This window comes from Miniopterus schreibersii (genome assembly GCF_964146895.1).
Source record: "Miniopterus schreibersii genome assembly, chromosome: 8".
NCBI lineage: Eukaryota > Metazoa > Chordata > Mammalia > Chiroptera > Miniopteridae > Miniopterus > Miniopterus schreibersii.
In genome coordinates, this window is record NC_138109.1 from 28,647,639 (window position 1) to 28,667,062 (window position 19,424).

The 19,424-nt window shown below is 37.9% G+C and overlaps 1 protein-coding gene across 1 annotated transcript in view; it reads left to right on the forward strand.

Annotated features, from left to right (window-relative positions):
• Window positions 1-2,585: 2,585 nt before the first annotated feature.
• Window positions 2,586-19,424, forward strand: part of CMPK1 (cytidine/uridine monophosphate kinase 1) — a 32,439-nt gene continuing 15,600 nt past the window's right edge. The window contains exon 1 of the mRNA XM_081145126.1: window positions 2,586-3,145. Within this exon, the coding sequence (XP_081001252.1) occupies window positions 2,975-3,145 (171 nt within the window). The 5' untranslated portion in view covers window positions 2,586-2,974. The remainder of the gene's footprint in view (window positions 3,146-19,424) is intronic.

Below are 19,424 nucleotides of genomic sequence, written 5' to 3' on the forward strand. Positions count from 1 at the left end.
AAGGGCTCACCTTGGATATTGACATCACCAGAAACTCACAACCTCTGAAATCTCAATTCCAAATATCTCATTCAGACCACCAGCATCTCTACTGCCAGTTCACTTGCTTAAGTACCCTACTGCAACCATTATTTGATAGCAATGCTTCTAATTCTTTGGCTCCTTTCCGGGCTCCCCTCACATCCCCACTATCAACACTCACATACCAAAATTTGCTTTCTATATAGTTTTGAGCCCACATACATCATCATAAACATACTGTTGCAAACACCCTCTTGGTCCTTTCTCCTTCTGTTGTACTTGTTTGGCAAAACTCCTACCCAGGATAAATTCAACAACTTGTCTTCTCTATGCCTGCACCTGAACAGTCAAACATCTTCAAATATTTTAAATCCATGATCTTGATAAAATTTATGACAGAGACCTTAACCCACACATAATCAATAGGTAGGGCCTGTGGGAGGAGCTAGGGCCTGTGGAAGGAGCTCTAGAGCAGTGCAATCTCTTCACATGGTTAGCTGTTAACCCAAAGGTCAGGGAAGAGCTCTTGGGGGTGATGCAGAAATTGTGAATCCCAGCCTGACCTGGGGACTGGCTTATGGTAGTTTGTGCACATGACTCACCACGTCTATACATACTGGATTACAATCCTTTCTTTTTTCCTGAATCTTTTTTTTTTTTTTTGTGATGGAATGCCTAGTTGATTCTGTTTTTTCGTTTTTTGTGTTTGTTTTTTTAATCCTCACCTGAGAATATTTTTTTCCACTGCTTTTCAGAGGGAGTGGAAGAGAGAGAGAGAAACATAAATATATGAGAGAGACATCGATTGGTTGCCTCCCACTTGCTCCTGACCAGAAACAAACCCAGGACCCTGCAGTCCTCAGGCCTATCCTCTCACCAGTGAGCCAAACCAGCCAGGGCATGATTCTGTTTTATAGCTGACAAACTCAAACACCAAATGAGTTCGTAATATTGCTCAGAAGTCCTACTGCTTAGTTTTCTTTAGAAAAACCAATTTTCCCCACTCTCAAAGATGTCTATTTCATACCTTCTCTCTTCTCAAACATCCGACTCCCTTCCTCTTACCCTCAGCTGATATTGCCTTTTGTTTACTGAGAAAATAAAGTTACCAAACAGGAATGCTTCCTTACCTTCAAATTTTCCTGTAACTGTACCTTTCTTGTAACTCCTATTGTAAATGAACTTCTTGGTCTCTGAGACGTTTTAAGTAACCTAAGGCCCTTCATGTGCCCTTTGGAACCCATCTGATTTTTCTTCTCAAGGGGTTACCTCTCTTGCTTTCTTTCATATCAATCTTAGTAACTTAAATACAAACTCTAGTACAGCATTGCTCAATAGAACTTTTTGTGATGATGGAAATGTTCTGTATGTGCACTGTCCAGTACAACTGAGCACTTGAAATGTGGTTAGTATGACTGATGAACTGAATTTTTAATTGTATTTAATGTAGTTAATTTAAATAGCCTTATGTAGCTAGTGGGGGCTACCCTATTAGATATTATCACTCCTAATGTCATCCCAAATAAACTAAGCCTTTACCCCTTATTCACTCTATTGTCTTCAGTTCCTCACCTCCTAGCCACTCCTCTTTCAATCTACCTTCAAATTAAACTACCTTGCCAAATCCAATCTTTTTGTACGCATTTCCTTTTAACACAGTGTTGACCACTGTGTCACCAAAATCCCACCCCAAGTAGTCTGGGGAAACACACCACATTCTTTTTTTTTTTTTTTTTTTTAATAAAGGGAGCCCAAGGTGAATGATAAGAGAGTAAGAGAAAATTTCACATTTGTATATTTTTTATTGATTTCCAGAGAGAGAGGAAGGGAGAGGGAGAGAGAAACATGGATGCAACAGCGAGGTGGGTTGGCTGGGCCGCGCCCGCCCCTCACCAGGAGGGGGGCAGAGGGCATGGAGCCCGGCAAGTGCCCGTCGAAGCTGAACCAGCCCCCCCCCCCATGACACCCAACCAACCGAGCCACACTGGCCGGGGCTGCGAGGCTACATTTTCATGGTTTCCCTCCTACCTTTCTGGCTCTTCCTTTTCAGGCTCCTCCTCCTCTCCAACTTGTAAAGGTCTGTGTTCGTCAAGAATCGTTCCCTAGGCTCTTTTTCTTCTCCCTTGAGATTTTTCCTTCATGCAGGGGGCAGAGAAATGGAGTTATAGTTAAAGAGCGTCCCAGTGCAACTAGAATGTAACCCAACTCCTTTCCATAGCTCAAGGGCCAGGACGACCTGCCGCCGGCCTCCCGCTCCCGCCTTCCGTTCTCGCGTCGTTCGCACAGCTCTGGTCTCACTTGTCTTCTCTAACAAGCAATTTCAGGGGGTTCGCCCTCGCTTTTCCGTTTTTGTGGGACACTCTATCTAGTCTTTGCCTGGTTTTGCTTCCCTATCCTTACGTCTGGCTTAAATGTCACCTCTTCAGATGTCTTCTCTGGCTATTTTACCCAAATTATTCATCCCTTGATATACCTTCAAATCTCACATTACTATTTGTATTTATTTTTTTCTTTGTTTGTCGCTATTTGTATTTATTTACTTATTCGTGCGTTGACTTGTTCAGGTCGGCTGCCTCCCCACTGGAATTTAAACTCCCCGGGAACAAAGGCAACAGGTTCTGCTCTCGAGCGTGTCGCCTCAGACCAAGCACAGGCCTGACCCAGGGATGCGCAGGAGGAACCGACACGTGGAACCAACGAAAGAGCGGGCAGAGGAGCCGGGAGGAGAAGGGGCCCGGCCCTGCCCGGCCCAGCCCAGGGGGGCACCCAAGAGTCCCAGCCCCGCCAGCAGTGAAGCCCCTCCCCTTCCGGCTACGGCGCGGACGCCCCGGCAGCCAAGGAGGCGGGGCCGTGGCTAGCGCTGGCTCGGCCCGCCCCCTTCCCTCCGCTCCGCCCTGCGCCTCAGCGGGCCAGGAGGCTGTCAGCTTCCTTAGCGCCGGTCGAGACGCTGTGTATGCTGAGCCGCTGCGTCCGCCCGCTGCTGCACGTCCTGGGCCTTCGTTTCCCGCTCGTGATCCGCCGGCCGCTTTTCCTCCGCCCTCAGCGCCTCATGAAGCCGCTGGTCGTGTTCGTTCTTGGCGGTCCCGGCGCCGGCAAAGGGACCCAGTGCGCCCGCATCGTCGAGGTGAGGCCCGGGCAGCTAGAAGTCTTCAGGGCTTGACCGGACACCCGGTAGGCTTGTTCCTTCGCGCCCGAAGATCCGCGCCCCCCGGAGCCGCGGCGCCGCGGACTACGAGTCCCGGCGCCGCGGACTACGAGTCCCGGCGACCGTCGCGCATCCGCCCGGCGGTGGTTGGGGGTCCGCCGGCGCGCAGCACGTCGGGACTGGTAGTTCACCTCCGCCCGCCTTGGGGGCGCGGGGAATGGAAGGGGCTGCTTGGGGTCGCTTTGTTCCTGCGCCCCTCTTATATTTTGGGACCAAGTTCGTCTCGAGAGTGGGCTGGGAGAGGGACCCCGGGAGGGTCAGCATCCGGGGGCCCTCAGCGCGCAGAGGTCAGCATGTCTCTGGGAGTGGAGCAAGTGAATGCAGCAGGAGCGCGGATTTGGCTAGAGGCGGCGTGCGCCCACAGAGGCTTGCCTGGAGGAGAGACCGGTTTTTCTACTCTGCCCCTTCCCGTGGGCTCTCTAAACTAAGAACCCTCAACTAACCAGCCTTTACCCTAGAAAGCAGTCCTGGCGGACAGGCTGTTACGTTAGATTTTCCGTGATCTGCCAAAAGCACATTCTGGCCCTTTGAATTGGCAGTACCAATCCTGACGCCCAGCCTGAGATCGTGTAGGGAAAGCCACGGGGCCCAGTACTGAGATCAAGCTTCAACCTCAGGCCCTGCTACCAACTCACGCTTTGCCCATGGCCAAGTCACTTCCTCTCGCTGAGTCTCAGTTGCTCTCTCTAGCACATAAGAGTCGTACACCTAGTTTAAAAGTCACTATAAAATACCTCCCAACTCTGAAATTGTGTTACTTTTTTTTTTTTTTTTTTGCTTCAAGTGGTGATAAGGTTACCATTTCAATTCTGTTAACAATTTTCGAACAGATACGTGGTTACCTGCAGTGACAGTGAGAAATACTTATTGCAGAGTATGGGGAATACTTGGGAGAGAAGAAAAACAAGCTATGTAGAAACAGAAGAGGCTACCAGAGATGCTGTAGAACACCCAAACAGTCCCTGTGAAACTCGGTGACCATCAAAAGTTTTGACCCAGAACTTCTAAAATAATTCCCTCCTCTGTTGCATGATGTGGCTTATTTTTCGCATTGGGCCTTTACTCCTCTCCTTCTGTGTTCATACAATTCACTTCTGTCCTATATTTTATTCTCTAAAGAACATCCAGATTAAGTCGGATGGTAACATCTACTTCATTATATATTCTACAGGTGTATTTATCATTATTGATTATTTTTAGGAATAAAAGTGGAACTAATTAAACCAAAAAATACATAAATATTTTTTGTCCCATTTTTGTTGGTTCTTTTCACTGTTTAGAAGACAAGTGGACAATGGATGATTTCAAGTTTTTGTTTTATGTATGAAATGACTCATATGTAAATAGTATGAAAGAGGAAGGAGCAACGACTTTAAAATCAAACAGATGTGGGTTCAAACCCTAACTGCCATTTACAGTTTCTTTAGTTCCAGAGAAGTTACTTTTAGCTCAAGTTTCTCTGTAAAAGGGAGAAATAATATCTATCTAGAATGGTATTCATGAATACTAAGTGAAGTAAAATCTCTGGCACACATAGATGCAAATAATTTTTTTCTCAATATTAGCCTTCCTGTACTTAATTTATGAGATTGGTTATTTTTACTTTGTAGTTGCGTTACTTTTTAAAAATTAGCTTATGACCGTTATATTTGAATGCATTTCAATATTTTGTTTCTGAATCCTAATGTGGCTTTAAATGTCCACACCCAAACTAATAGTACCTGTGTTACTGCACTGGATTAAAAATAATCTCCACATTCTGTAACTAGTATTTATTATCATCTCTGGTCAGTAAGGGCTGATGATATTTTAAACATGTTAATTAGTATTATAAGATTTCTCTGATGAGATATGTTTTATAATCTTATTCCTTAAGATTTCAGCAATTATATGAACTTAAACTTTTAAACTGTCATCTTTCATGAAAATAGTTACTCTTGATTCCAATTACCATAAACATTAAGTTGATATCTATAAATTCCAAATAGTTTATAATTTAGTAATTACTATCCTCCAGTTGACTAAATAAACAATGGAATATCTATGGTCAATTAAATCAGAGGGTTATTTTTCTTTCTTTTTTTTATGAGTCCCTTGTATTTTGATTCAATATTTTATTATACAGGCAAACATTAGCTGAATCCCAAAAGATTGTAATTTTTGGAACTGAATTTTTTCCTGAGGGAAAAAGCGTTATAAACAGGGTTAAATTTCCCAACTGTCATGCCAATGCTAATTTAGTTCACAGGAGCCCTGAAATGTGGCTGAAATAGAATTGTTTCTTTGGGAAAAGCACATTGATTTCCAACTCGGGCTGCCAGAGTACATTTTAGGGCCCTGGCTACTGATACAGTATCTTCTGAAAGTGTTCTGACCTGGGAAGGAAAGGTTTGAGGGGTTTAGTTTTGACTTTGCCCATTTATTTGGTCTTTTTCAGTTTTGTTTTATTTTCTAACTAACTGTTTCTATTTTCTGTGTCCTCTCATACCCATTTTGTTTTTGAAAATTAGCCATTTTTAAAATCAGTGCATTTCTTTTACTTAGTGTTCAGGATAGAGTTGTTGTGGAATAACTTGTTACTAAACAATCATGGGGATACTGCCTTATTTTTGAATTTTTAAAATGAAACATTATTTATATTGTTTTGACTCAAGAAAAATCATGGTGCCATAACCTAAACTTGTCTTTGAAAATAAGAACTACAGTTTTGCATGTGTTAGCTGGAAGAGATGTTTAAACCAACTCTATTTAAAAGATGGTGAACATTTTGCTTACATAAACACATTATGGTAAAGTTTATATCCATGCCAAATTGCTTTCTATAGCACCCCAAAGACATTCTTATCTTCTGTGTCATAATGTCCAAGCTTTGCAGGTAACTCATACTTTGGCAACCCTACGTACTATCCTTAGAATGTTTGGGGTGATACTGACTTTAAGCATGTAGAAATCAGAAACTTGATTTTACTTATCTTTGTGTCTCAATGTTGAACATTGTGCCTGGCACATAGTACATGCTTAATAAGTGTTCTTTGAACATTTTTAGAAGATACTAGTTTGTACTAAAGATGTAAAAAAATTTTTAAATTTGATCCCCAGGGGGCGCCCAAGTAGCAGTTAACTCTCCCAATTTCAGGATAGAAGGGTTTGAAGGAGACCTAGTTCTGTCTTAACTCAAGTTTCTTGTGTAACACTTTTGTTTATTCTCAGTGAATAAATGGTATGGTTGTGAAAATCTGAGCATTCTAAAATTTCCAAGCTCCTGATTACAAATCCCTGAAGCAGATTACCATTCATAGAAGAAACTAGATAGGAAGATCCACTGGACAGTAAGCTGAAGAATAAGCCTTTCTCCTTTTGCTGGGGTAAAGTGGAATAAGATAGGCTTTTTGTTTTGTTTGTTTTGCTTTGTTTTAAGGAAGTTTAAATCATCTGTGATAAAGATAGTTCACAGAATTCTTGACTTCTGAAGCACCACCTTTTCATTTAAAGAGGTTTTAGCATAGGATTTTTTTGTTAAGAACTTGGAGGGAAGACTATATTCAGATGTTACTACCCTTCCTTTTGAAATCTTCCTCATTTTTTTTTCCCTTTCTATTTTATGTTACAAAAGTTACATACTAGTTGGGAAAAGTTAATCTCTAATCTGAGGTCACTAGTATTAACAGTCTGGTATTAACTGCTTCCCTGTCTCTTAATATTCTTACAAATAAAAATTCAAATATTTATTGTTTTTATCTCCAGGTGAGATTATTCTGTTTTCTACAGAATGTATTAAGGATATCTTTTCAGGTCTTTATATATAGATTTAATTCATTCTTATTAGTAGGTGCAGAATATTCTATAAATTGGACGTTACATAGGATGGTTGTGCCATTCCCCTATTGATAAACATTCGGGATAGTTTCCAGGAATTATTTTGCTGTTGCAAACAGTGCTTCAGTGAACTTCCTTGTAAATGTAACATTGCATATGGATACTTTATTTTTGTCAATAAGGTTCCTAAAAGTAGGTGTGATCCGAAAAGTTGTGGTTGGCTTTAGTGCAAAATAATTCACATATCACGGAGGCACATCTTGGAGTGACTCATTCTGAACCCTTACATAGGATTGCTGAGTCAGGTGCATTTTTAATTTTAATTGATAACTATCAGATTACTTTTCAAAAACATGTACTTGTCATATTTATATCAGCAGTGTATTGATTCTTTACCAGCACTGGATGATTATCATTTTTATTTTTGCAAATTTGTAAATTTTTTTCTAAAGTTTTTCTGAGTAAATTTCTTGTTTTTTCCAAGAAGCTTATTAAGGTGAAATGGCATAAGTAGTCTTTTTTTTTTTTTTAATTCTCTGTATTTGTCATCTATTTAGAAAACATTTTTTTGAGAGCTAGACTCTGTGATAGTTGCTGAGATGAATGAGGCATAGGCCCTGCTATCAGAAGTTTATAGTAAGTGGGAAGACAAGGAATTTAATCAGTGACTACTACAGGATAGAGTGGTAACTCCTATGATAGAAATATACCAGATATACCATTTAGATGAGGGACATTATCAATTACAGTCGAGCGGGTTATGGAAGTCTTCCCAAGGCAGGTGATATGTATGAGCTCAATTTTGAAGGACAGTAGGAAAGAAGCAACTGGGAGATGTGAGAGAGTGGAGAACACTTAAAGCACAGTTACCCTTGCACAGGGTAATTGGAGGTTTCATTTCTGAGAAAAGCCTAAGGAGAGTAAAGTGCTATTGAAAAATGAAAAAAAAAGGAAAAAAGTGCATTGACACAGAAATACTTCCTGAATGCAAACTGTGCTGTATCTGTGTGCAGGGATATAGGTTTCTAGGGGCTCTCAATTTAGAGTGGAAATAGACACACACTTAAATAGAATTTCATGAGAAAAGATATGAAAGATTTTTGCAAATATTAAAGTTTAACATTAAATTGTTTTAAAACATTTTATCTTTTAGTTTTGCTTTCCTAACTAGATTGTAACGTCCTCAAGAGTCGGGACCCTGTCTTTCCTGTCTTTTACTCCTCCTACTGCATGGTGTTTGAAATGCCTACTCATCCTTCAGATCTTAGCTTAATATAGAAATTCCCAAACACTAAAGATTCCCTTAGCGTCTCAGTAAATTTTTTCACAACCACTCTAATCCAAAAGAAATACTGTACCTAATAGTTATATTTATTAAATAATTAGCTTCAAACAATACTTAATAAGTATTAAGAAAATACTTAATAAGTGTGTTAGAACAATTTAGTAGCTGTTTGAAGAAATAATACATATAGTTTAAAAGAAAAAGTGGCAGTTTTCTTTCCATAATTATTTACTAATGGGATATAAATGCCTATTGGGCACTGCAGTTTCTCATATCTTGGAATCAGATTGGACACTTCATCCTCATTTCCTTTTCCTTTTCCACAATTTTCATGCAGTACTTGTTTTTATCACAGCAGCTGTCCACCAAAAAATCAGCATCACAAAGATGTATCTTCAAAAAGAATGTGCCATGATCTGAAACTGAAACTGAACTACCCTGAGCTGCTAGTTCACATGATATCTAACAGACATCAAATATTGCTATTCCCATTAGAAATTTAAACCCAGGGTACTCTCGTGAATTTGCTGCTGTACTCCAGGCACTTTGGCATACAGCTCGGGAACCATGAGCAAAAGTTTCCTCTGAAACCAGCCCTCACATGTTTAGACTAGGTCAGATTTCTCTACTGTATGCTTCCAGAGCATTTCACTCATATCTAATCCATTTGTAATTCTGTGGCCTTTTATAATAGTTACCAGTTTTTAATTCTATTGTCCTTTATTATATCAGTTTGTAATTCACCTTTATTTTTTATAATTATTTTATTGTCTCCCTGCAATATTATGATTTATAAGAAAAAAATATATTTAGTCATTAAGATGACCAAAATATATTTGTGATATACAGTCATACACCACATAATGACGTTTCAGTCAACAACATATCACATATATGATGTTGGTCCCATAATACTATTTATTAGGAGCTGATAAGTTCCTATTGCCTGGTGATGAAGCTGTCATGTTTGTGGTGATTCTGGTCTAAACAAACCTGGGCTGCCAGTCGTATGAAAGTATAGCACATACAATTACCCGTATAGTACATTATACTTGGTAATGAAAATAAACAACTATGCTACTGGTTTATGTATTTACTATACTATACTATACTATACTATACTATACTATACTATACTATACTATACTATACTATGCTATACTTTTTATTGTTATTTTAGAGTCTATTCATATAAAAAAAGTTTGCAATAAAACTACGCGGTGTTATTCCAGCAGCAGCCTCCCACATCTCCTGTTTGCTGCATTTCTTGGTTATGTCATTTTCTCTTGTGCTTGATTTAATCTCATGTTTTGCAAATTTAGTGTAGCCTAAATGTACAGTGTTTATAAAGTCTACAGTAGTCTACAATAGTGTCCTTGGCCTTCACACTCACCGACTCACCATAGCAACTTCCAGTATATTAATGATTGTCTTTCTGAATTGAAACTAAGAGCTTTAGAGAAGTTGCTCTAGTAGAAGGACTTTTAGACCAGGTTAGAGAGAAAAGGTGGAGACGGGTGAACTGTTTTATTCTTCGTGTTATGTTGGTCCGATCACACTGACTCTCATTAACCTTAAAGCTAATACTTTTAGCCCAGTTGCCATATGAAAATATATTTGCTCTAACATTTCAGTTGCTTTAACCTGACAAATCAAGAACATTTTTACAGACTGAACATGTGATAAGAGCATTTAGAACTTAATAGAGAACAGGTGTAACTGGACATATTTATTGTTTGCTGACAGTGTTATGTTGCTTGGTGAACGAAGCTAACAAAACATCACATTGGTAAAGGAAAAAGCACCTGTTGTTAACTACAATTCTCAGAAACTTTCACTTTAAGGGACTGTGTTCCGTGAAACATATGCTCCATGCCTGGTTTCCGTCAGTCTTCTCCAGAAGACCCATAAGTTGGTTCCATTCATCATTAGGCTATATTGTATTCTCTGTCAAGAAGCAATTAAATATGCCTAACATGGGGCACTGAAAAGACTGCTTCCCTGCCCTCTTTCTGTTTGGAACTTCCATAACGTATTAGTCATTGATGTTTGCTATGGAAAGCATTGTGTTTAATTTTACGTGTTGGACTTAAGATTTAGGTCTAGGTAGATAATAACATGAATTTCTGTTTTCTCGGTGTCTGCTGGGAGTAGAGACAGCCCAGATGATGTTTTGATTATGTAATTGGGAATTGACTTAACGGTTGATTGAGGTTTTTAAATAGTGGAAAATCTTATTTGCTACTTAATGATTATTGAGTGAGACAAGTGGAAAGTAGAAATGGTGTCAGAAGTGGAGAATGGCAGAATGAAGCAAGGAGGGTTGGAATCTGGCCGAATGGTGGGTCAAATATGCCTGACTCTTTGTGTATGGATAAAGTTCCGCATCTCATCTCCATGCCAGGATACAACAAAATGATGAAGCCCCTCAAGTCTGAATCTCCTTTTTAGTTTCCACCATCTAATTCTGTATTCAAAGGCCAAAGTAGCTTGAAGGCAAAAGACTCCATCTCTGTATCTGTCATTTAGGAATTACCTCAGGGACCCACTGTGGAATAATAGAGCCACTGAGAGTCAGGAGACCTGGTTTCAAGTGCCAGTTTCCTCTGCACTAACTAGCAAGTCAGCTTATCTCAATTTCCCCTTTTGTAAAATGAGGGATATGGAAGTAGGTGGTCTTGCCAGCCCTAAAACAGACCTGTATCTTAGGCTTCAGTGTTATATACCATGTAACCCAATATAGTCCCACTCAAGAGGCAGATTATCCAATCACTATGAATATGTACCTTCTTTGCCGTTCTGTGTTATATGAATGAGAGCAATAAGGAGTTGTATTTGTAAATTCCTGCTGCATTTCATGTTTTCATAGAACTTCAGAATGATAGCAAAGAATGTGTAAAAGCAGGAGAAGAAATAAGCTTTTTGAAATGGAACAACTGTGTATGTATGTTTTTTTATTTTAATTAAAACGATTTAAGAAATGGGATGTTAGGGCCAACTTTCTTACAATATAATATAGTATTAGAAAGAATGTAGACTTTGAAGTCAGATGTTTGTTTGAATCTTAGTCTACGACCAAGACTACACTTCTTAACTTCTGATTCTGTATCTTCATTTGTAAAGTAATGATAGTAGTGCCTACTCCACTGGGCTGTTAGAAAGATGAAATGAGATAATGCTTCTACAGTGTTTAGCACAGTATATGGCATTCAGTAAGTGTGTACATGGTAACATTTTTTTTTTAGAACAGATCTATAGGAAAGAATTCAAAGAGTAATTTGGATAAGTAGTTTTGAGGAGCATTATATTCCCATTGTTTACTACAGCATAAGGAAATGATTACCCACACTAAACAGTTTACAGATTTTTAAAAATCTGCATAGTATTTTCTAGTGTATTGAATGTGAAAGATTTTTCTGCTTAAAATGTTTGTAGTTATCTTAAATTTAAGAATTTTAGAAAGGACAAGTGGATTTAAGGAGAAGTTTATAGTATAAATGCTAATTATATTTAAAATGGGTTACTAGATGCCAAATGGACCTAATGATTTAATGGTCAGGTAAATATCATAAGCTAGTACTGTATATATACCTTAATTGTCCTGTTTTTAAAAATGTGTATATTTTTTATTTTGCTTCTTTTTTGTTATATAAGTAGTATACATACATTATAGAAAAATTAGAAAGAAGAGTATAAAAACTACTAGTAATTTTGTCATCCAGAGAAATCCACCAATAATCAGTATTTTGGGGTTTAGTCTTCCAGACATTTTTTTTAGTAGACTCATACTTTTTGAAAACCTGCTTTTCACTTATAAAATTGTAAACATATGATCATGTTAATAAATGTTTTACCATATAATCTATATAACAATGCCATAATTTATAGATTAGGTACATTATTTAATTCTGTGTTTTGGAAATTTTGTGGTTTTTGATTTTTCAGAAATTGTGTTCTGTGTTTTTTAAAAAAATAACTTGAGGTGTTAGCTGGGTTGCTCAGTTGGTTAGAGCATCATCTGTATGCACCAAGGTTGCAGGTTCCATCCCTGGTCAGGACACATACAAGAATCAACCAATGAATGCATAAGTAAGTGGAACAACAAATCGGTGTTTCTCTTTTTCTCTCTTTCCCTCTCCATCTCCCTCTCTCCCTTCTCTCTCTCTAAAAATCAATCAATAAAAAAAATTAAAAATGAAAAAAAAACAAACTTGATTGACATATAGCAATTCATATAAGATACAGTTCACCCATTTAAAGTATGATTTAATGATTTGGTATATTACATTAATTTTTAAAAATTGTGGCAAAATAAAACATGAAATTGCCATTTTAACCATTTTAAATGTACACTTCGGTGACATTAATAGTATTAAAACGTTGTACAGCCATCACCACTATTTCTAAAATTTTTCATCACCCCAGACAGAAACTCTGTACCATTAAGCAATAACTCCCCATTCCTCTCTTCCCCAGCCCCTAGTAATCTCTAATCTACTTTCTACTTCTATGATTTTGCTTATTTCTGGTACTTCATGTGAGTGGAGTCAAATAGTATTTTTCCTTTTGTGTCTGACTTATTTCACTTGGCATAATGTTTTTAAGATTCATTCATGTTAGCATGTGTTGGAGATTCATTCCTTTTTATGGCTGAGCAATGTTTCATTGCATGTATATATCACATTTTGCTTATCTACTCATCTGTTATTGGAAAAGGGCTACTTACACCTTTTGGCTATTGTGAATTATGTTGCAATGAATATTGGCATGTAAGCATGTTTTCAGTTCTTTTGGGTAATAGCCAGGAGTGGAATTGTTGGATCATATGATAATTCTGTTTAACCTTTTGAGGAACCACCAAACTGTTTTCCACAGCAGCTGAACCATTTTACATTCCCACAGCAATGTGCAAGGAGGGTTCCAATTTCTCCACATCCTCACCAACACCATTTTCCATTTGTTTGTTAAATTTTAACCATCCTAGTATGTGTGAAGTGGTATCTCATTGTGGCTTTGATTTGCATTTCCCTAATAATGTGAGCATCTTTCACTTACCCGGTGGCTGTTTGTATAACTTCTTTGGAGAAATGTCTATTCATGTCCTTGACCCATTTTAAAATTTTGTTTGTCTTTTTGTTGTTGAGTTATAGAAGTTCTTTATATATTCTGGATATTAAGCCCATATCAGATATATAATGTGCAAATATTTTATGTTTAACTTTTTGAGGAACTGCCTGACTTCCAAAGTGGCCCCACCATCTTACATTCCCACCTATAGGTATACGGTATGAGGGTTCCAATTTCTCTAAGTACTGGCCAACATTTATCTGTTTGTTTTTTTACTAGCCATTCCAGGAGGTGTGAAGTGGTATCTTATGATGTTGAGCAAATTTCTTGTACTTACTAATCATTTGTGTATCTTCTTTGAAGAAATGCCTAATTGGATCCTTTGTCCTACCCCCAGAATATTGCATTTAAAAAACTGTCTTTGCCCATTTTATTATTGGGTTATTTATATTTTTATTATTGTTGTAGAGTTGTTTATATATTTTAGATAGAAGTCCCTTATCCAGATATATGATTTACAAATATTTTCTCCCGTCCTGTGGATTGTCTCTTCATTTTCTTGGTAGTGTCCTTGGAAACAGAGTTTTTAATCTTGATAAGGTCTTACATCTGGTATATTAGGACATAGTATGCTTTTGTCCTTTGCCAAATCAGTACCAACAGGAATCCCCAGTTTGGGGTGTGGTGAAGAAGGAAACTTTATTCAGTGCAAACAGCTCAATTGTGATACAGCACAGATGTGAAAACAGCACAGCTGTGGAACAGCTCAATAGTGTTAAACCTTAGGACCCAGTACTGCTGTGAGGCGGCCCTGGGGCCAGGCCCCTCTCTGGCTAGACAGCTCTGCTCTGCTCGGGCAGACATCTTTAGGGAAACACAATCTTCAGTCTTTGGGGGAAGTCCCAGCCAGAGGGGAGCTGACTTATATAGACAGAAGTCCCCACCCCTGGTCCCTGATTGGCCTGTCCTTATGCAAATGAGGACCCAGGTCGTCATAGTTTGATGGGTTGGTGAAGATGCTCAGATGGCTGAAACACAGTGGGGGAAGGCTGTTTAGTGAAGGAGGTGGGCAGCTTAGTGCAGGCTTCTCCCTGAAGTAAGTAGGGTTTGTGTGAGAGCCTTCTGTGTAGAAATGGCTGGGAGGCTCTGGTTTTGTTTTTGTTTTTAAACTCAGCCACCAGGAGCCTGTCACAGTAGGTATTCTCATTATCAGTCCACACTGTCTATTGCCTGTGGGGCAGAGATCAGAAAACTGCCAAAGAGGTTTGTTAAGTGTCTGTATTATGCCTGGTACTGAGAGTTGGGATTGGAAGAGAGAAGGGTTAGTGGTGGATGGCAAAGAAGAGTGTAACAGATTCTTATTACTTCCTTGACTGATTCCAGAGCATAATTTGGTTTAAGTCAGACTAGTGGGGAGGGAGAAGATGCCTATTTTGCAGAATGGTTTCCAGCGTTCTTCTTGTTGTATAATTATGACAAAGGAAAATTTTTTTTTCCATAAAATTTCCCTATAAATTTAGCACTTTTTAAGATATTTCCCTTACTTAAAAGGTAGGCTGTAATCAACAACCAGGAGTCCCTTATAATATTCTGCTCTATGTTATATAAATTGGTGCAGTTATCTGTGGTCAACATTAAATTCCAGGCTAGGCTAAGATTTGAAGCCATCAAAAATATACCTTCTTATAGATTGAGCAAAATGCATTCATAAAGGTAAATTTTATACCAAAATTTAAAAAAATGTGTACTACTTTTTTTTTATATAGTCAATAACATTTTATATGGCCTCCCTGGCCCTGAAGGAGGTGGTGCTCCATTTGGAGGGGTGATTGCTATGTCCCGATAATCTCCTATCTGAAACTTCCGTGACTACAGGGTCATGGAATCCTCAGTCCTCTTTCTCCCGGACATGGTGCTGCCAATCTCCTTTACTCGATAACCAGGTCTTTTAATATCTGTAAAAACAATTAAAAAATTGAAGTGTGTGCCCTTTCTAGCTTCTGGGTAGACTTCTTGTACTAAACTAGTCAGTTCTTTGAAGGTTGCATCCATCCAGGTGTAGATCTGTAGCTTGCTAGATAGCACGTTCCCATGGGAGAACTCATTCATGCGGTGGTGGTGCCCATTGTTGGTGGTAAAGACGCACAGCAGCAGTGGGCATGTCTTCTCCCCATTGGCTTCTCTGGCTCCTTCTTAATTTCCTCCTGGGTGACGTGTGACTCCCAGTATGTAATACCTTTTAAAGCCAAATAATGATTTTGCTCACACTTTCTTCTATTAGCACAGGTTGCTATACTAAAAATGAAGATAATTCTTTGTTGTCTAAAGAAGATCAGTTTTCTCTAAAATATTGAGAGAGATTGCTTGACACAATAAAGTTCTTGAAAGTGCTCCAAGGGGTTATTCTGGAGACTAGAAGTAGTGTGGATATATTGTCTTTGCCATGGAGGTAGCATTTCCAGAACATCTTGCTTATAATTTTGAACTCTACTGTCTAGAGCAGGGCTTCATTGAAATATGTTTCCTTTTAAATCTTTGCTGCTGTGCCTTTTGGATCCTCTCAATTGAGTCTCTAAATTTCCATCTGTTTCTAACCTATAAAACTGGACTGTTTTCTGTCTCCTAGAACTCTTGACTTCATGCCCATGCAGTGTGTTTTTGTGTTGCTATATTATACTTTTGTTTCTCTTTTGTTTAAGGAATGGATCACTTTCCAGAGAAATTTTTATCCAAACATTTGAATTGATTTTTGCTGCTATTCTCTGCAATTGTTTTGTTTTACATGTTTTACATTTTAAATAAGTTTTTGATTGTGCAGGTACTGTTTCCCTTTTTTCTTGAAATCAGATGATGATTTTTTAAAAAGTCCTTGCCTGAGGCTATGTTACTGATTTTTATTTTTATTTTTTTTTAAGAGAGAGAGGAAGGGTGAGAGAGAGGAAGAGAAACATTGATTTGTTGCGTCCTGTATGAGCCCCGACCGGGGATCGAACCTGTAACCTAGGTATGTGCCCTGACAGGAATCAAACCTGCAACCTTTTGATGCACAGGATAGTGCTCCAGCTGATCCACCTGGCCAGGGCAATGGTGCTTTTTATATAGGGATTTTTTATCCTTAATGTGAGGCTACTTTGAATTTCGTTTTGCTGTTCTCAGGATTTGATATTAATAAAACATTTAAATCATTAATCTTGCTTTGTCGTATTTGCCACTTAGAGATGTGTGAATAGTATATATCCCTTTCTTTAAAAAATTAAAGCTTTAAAAAGTTTATATGTGTGTTGTAAGAGATTCGAACAGTGCAAATGTTCGTAAGGTGAAAAATGAAAGTTCTCCTTAATCATAATCACTTACCATTATTTTGTATGTGCCTTTCTGATCCTACATAGATATAATGCCCGAGCATGTGTGTATACACACGTTGCCTATTGTTTTGTGACTTGCCTTTTTTTTTTCTCTGAACAATTTATCTTGGATAGCCTTCCATGTCAGAACATACAGATAGTTCTACTTCATTCATAATGTATACAATAATCTGTCTATTTAGCCACTCATATATTGGTGGACATTTAGATTTCTGTTTACAAATGATGCTGATGTGAACATTCATGTACAGATGTCTGTGCACACGTGCAATTATTTCAGTAGCACAACTCCTAGAAATGGAATTACTGAGCCAAAGGGTATGCAAACTTTAATTTCAGTAGACACTGCCAAATTGCCCTCTAAAAAGGCTGAGGAGATGCTGTTCCTCCCCCCTACCCCCCGCCTCGGGCCCTCATCCTTGCCATAGCCAGATATAACATTCTTTTTTATTTTAACCAATCTGATGGGTGGAAAATGGAATCACATTGATTTAATTTGCATTTTTATGATTAGTAGTAAGGTTGAGCCATCTGTTCCTTTTTTTCTCTTATGTGAATTGTCTGTTCTTATCCTTTGCCCATTTTTGTATTGAGCTTTGTTCTTTATTTGTTAGTAGGATCTCTTTATATATAATGTATATTACCCTGTCACCTTCATATGGTGAAAATATTTTCTTCCAGGCTGTCATTTGTCATTTGGTTATATTTATGATATTGTCCTTTGTTCAGAAGTTTTTATTATTTATGTGTTCAAACATAAGTTTTAGCTGCTTTGGTTCTTATTTCTAGAATGCCTTTCCCTGTCTCAAGACTGTTTTTATCTAATGCTGTCATAGAATTTTGTTACTTGTAGTGTGTTGTCATAGAACTTTAATTCACCTGGAATTTAGTTTTGCATATGGTATGATGCAGGGATCTAATTTGATTTTTAAAAAATATTTTGTATTGATTTTTAGAGAGAGAGGAAGGAAGAGGGGGAGAGAGGAAGAAATATCAATGTGAGAGCCAAACACTGGTCAGCTGCCTCCTGCATGCCCCTGTAACCTAGCATGTGTCCTGACCTGGAATCAACCGGCAACCTTTTGGTGCACAGGATGATGACCAGCCAACTGAGCCATACTGGCCAGGGCTCTAATTTGATTTTTTAATCATATGAGTAGCCAGTTGAACAAGTATCATTTATTAAACATTTCATCTTTTTTCCTATTAATTTTTAGATGTTGACTCTATCACTTACTGAAGTCCCATTTATACTTGGGTCTGTTTCTGAACTATGTTGAGTTTCATTGTTCTGTCTATTTTTATACCAGTGTCACACTTTTTTTTTCTTTTCTTTTTTTTTAATCCTTACGCAAGGATTTTTTTCATTGCTTTTCAGAGAGAGTAGGAGGGGACAGACAACGATGTGAGAGAGACACATCAACTGGTTGCCTCCCACACTCACCCTGACACAGGCTAGGGATTGAGCCTGCAACCGAGGTACATGCTCTTGGCTGGAATTGAACCCAGGACCCTTCAGTCCTTGAGCCAACACTCTAACCACTGAACCAAACCAGCTAGGGTCACTTTTAGTTACTATAGCTTTATAATATTTTATAAATTGTTACAAAATAATTTACATTTTATAACAGTGGGACAGGTTCCTTTTTGTAGTCATTAATATTCTTTTTAGTTTTTGCCATTCTCTCATATTTACTCTCTCTTATAAACTTGAGAATCAACTTATCAAGTTTCAGTTTTAAAAAATCCCAGTCTATTTTTGATTGATGTTGAAATAAATATAATTTGTGGAAAATTTAAATGTTCACAGTATTGAATCTTTCCATTCAGAAACACAGAATGCCTTTTTATGATACTGGTTTAAGGATTTCTAGTTTCTTCATACAGTTCTTACACATTAGTTTTAGGTTTATCCCTAAATTTAAGTCTTTATTGCTGTTTAGAAAAGTTTAGGTATAATTGACTTGAACAGGATCTTTTAAAAGTATATTTTCTAATTAGTCATTCTTAGTTGGGAAAGCTATTGATCTGTTTGTTTATAAGAAGATAGAAAGCAAGGTGAATTTTCTCATAAATTTTTTAATGTACTCAAATACGTTTGTGATACCAATTATTATACTCTACTTGTTCTATAGTTACTCTTTGACATTATTCTGTTCTTGTACATATTTCACTTGCTATTGAGCCCATTAGGTGGTTCCTTTATTGGTATGTAATTTGTAGTTTAGCCACTGATTATTTTGGACTTTGCTCCAGGACTAACCTATATGAGTTGGACTCCTCCCTGACCTGTCTGAGCTCCCTCACATTAGGTGTTGAATCTACTAGCACAGACCACACTTTTAGGAGTATGTTCTTCAGGAGATGCTTCTTGCTCTAACAGCTAATGGTGATATTTACTATTTAGTATAGATATTATTTCTGGTAGTATAGGTATTTTTATTTTATAAATATGAAACATATCTAACAAAGGTTAAATAAATTTCCCGGTATCACATTGGGTTGTGACAAAATTTAGTTATAAAACTTTATCTCTTAACTTCTAGTTCCGTGTTATGAGTATATGACTATGCAAGGTTATGTTCTCTAGATCTGTGTTGAATTCTGTTTGTTTATCTAAAAGCATTTTTGCATTCATTTGATAATTTTACAGATGCTCAAATGT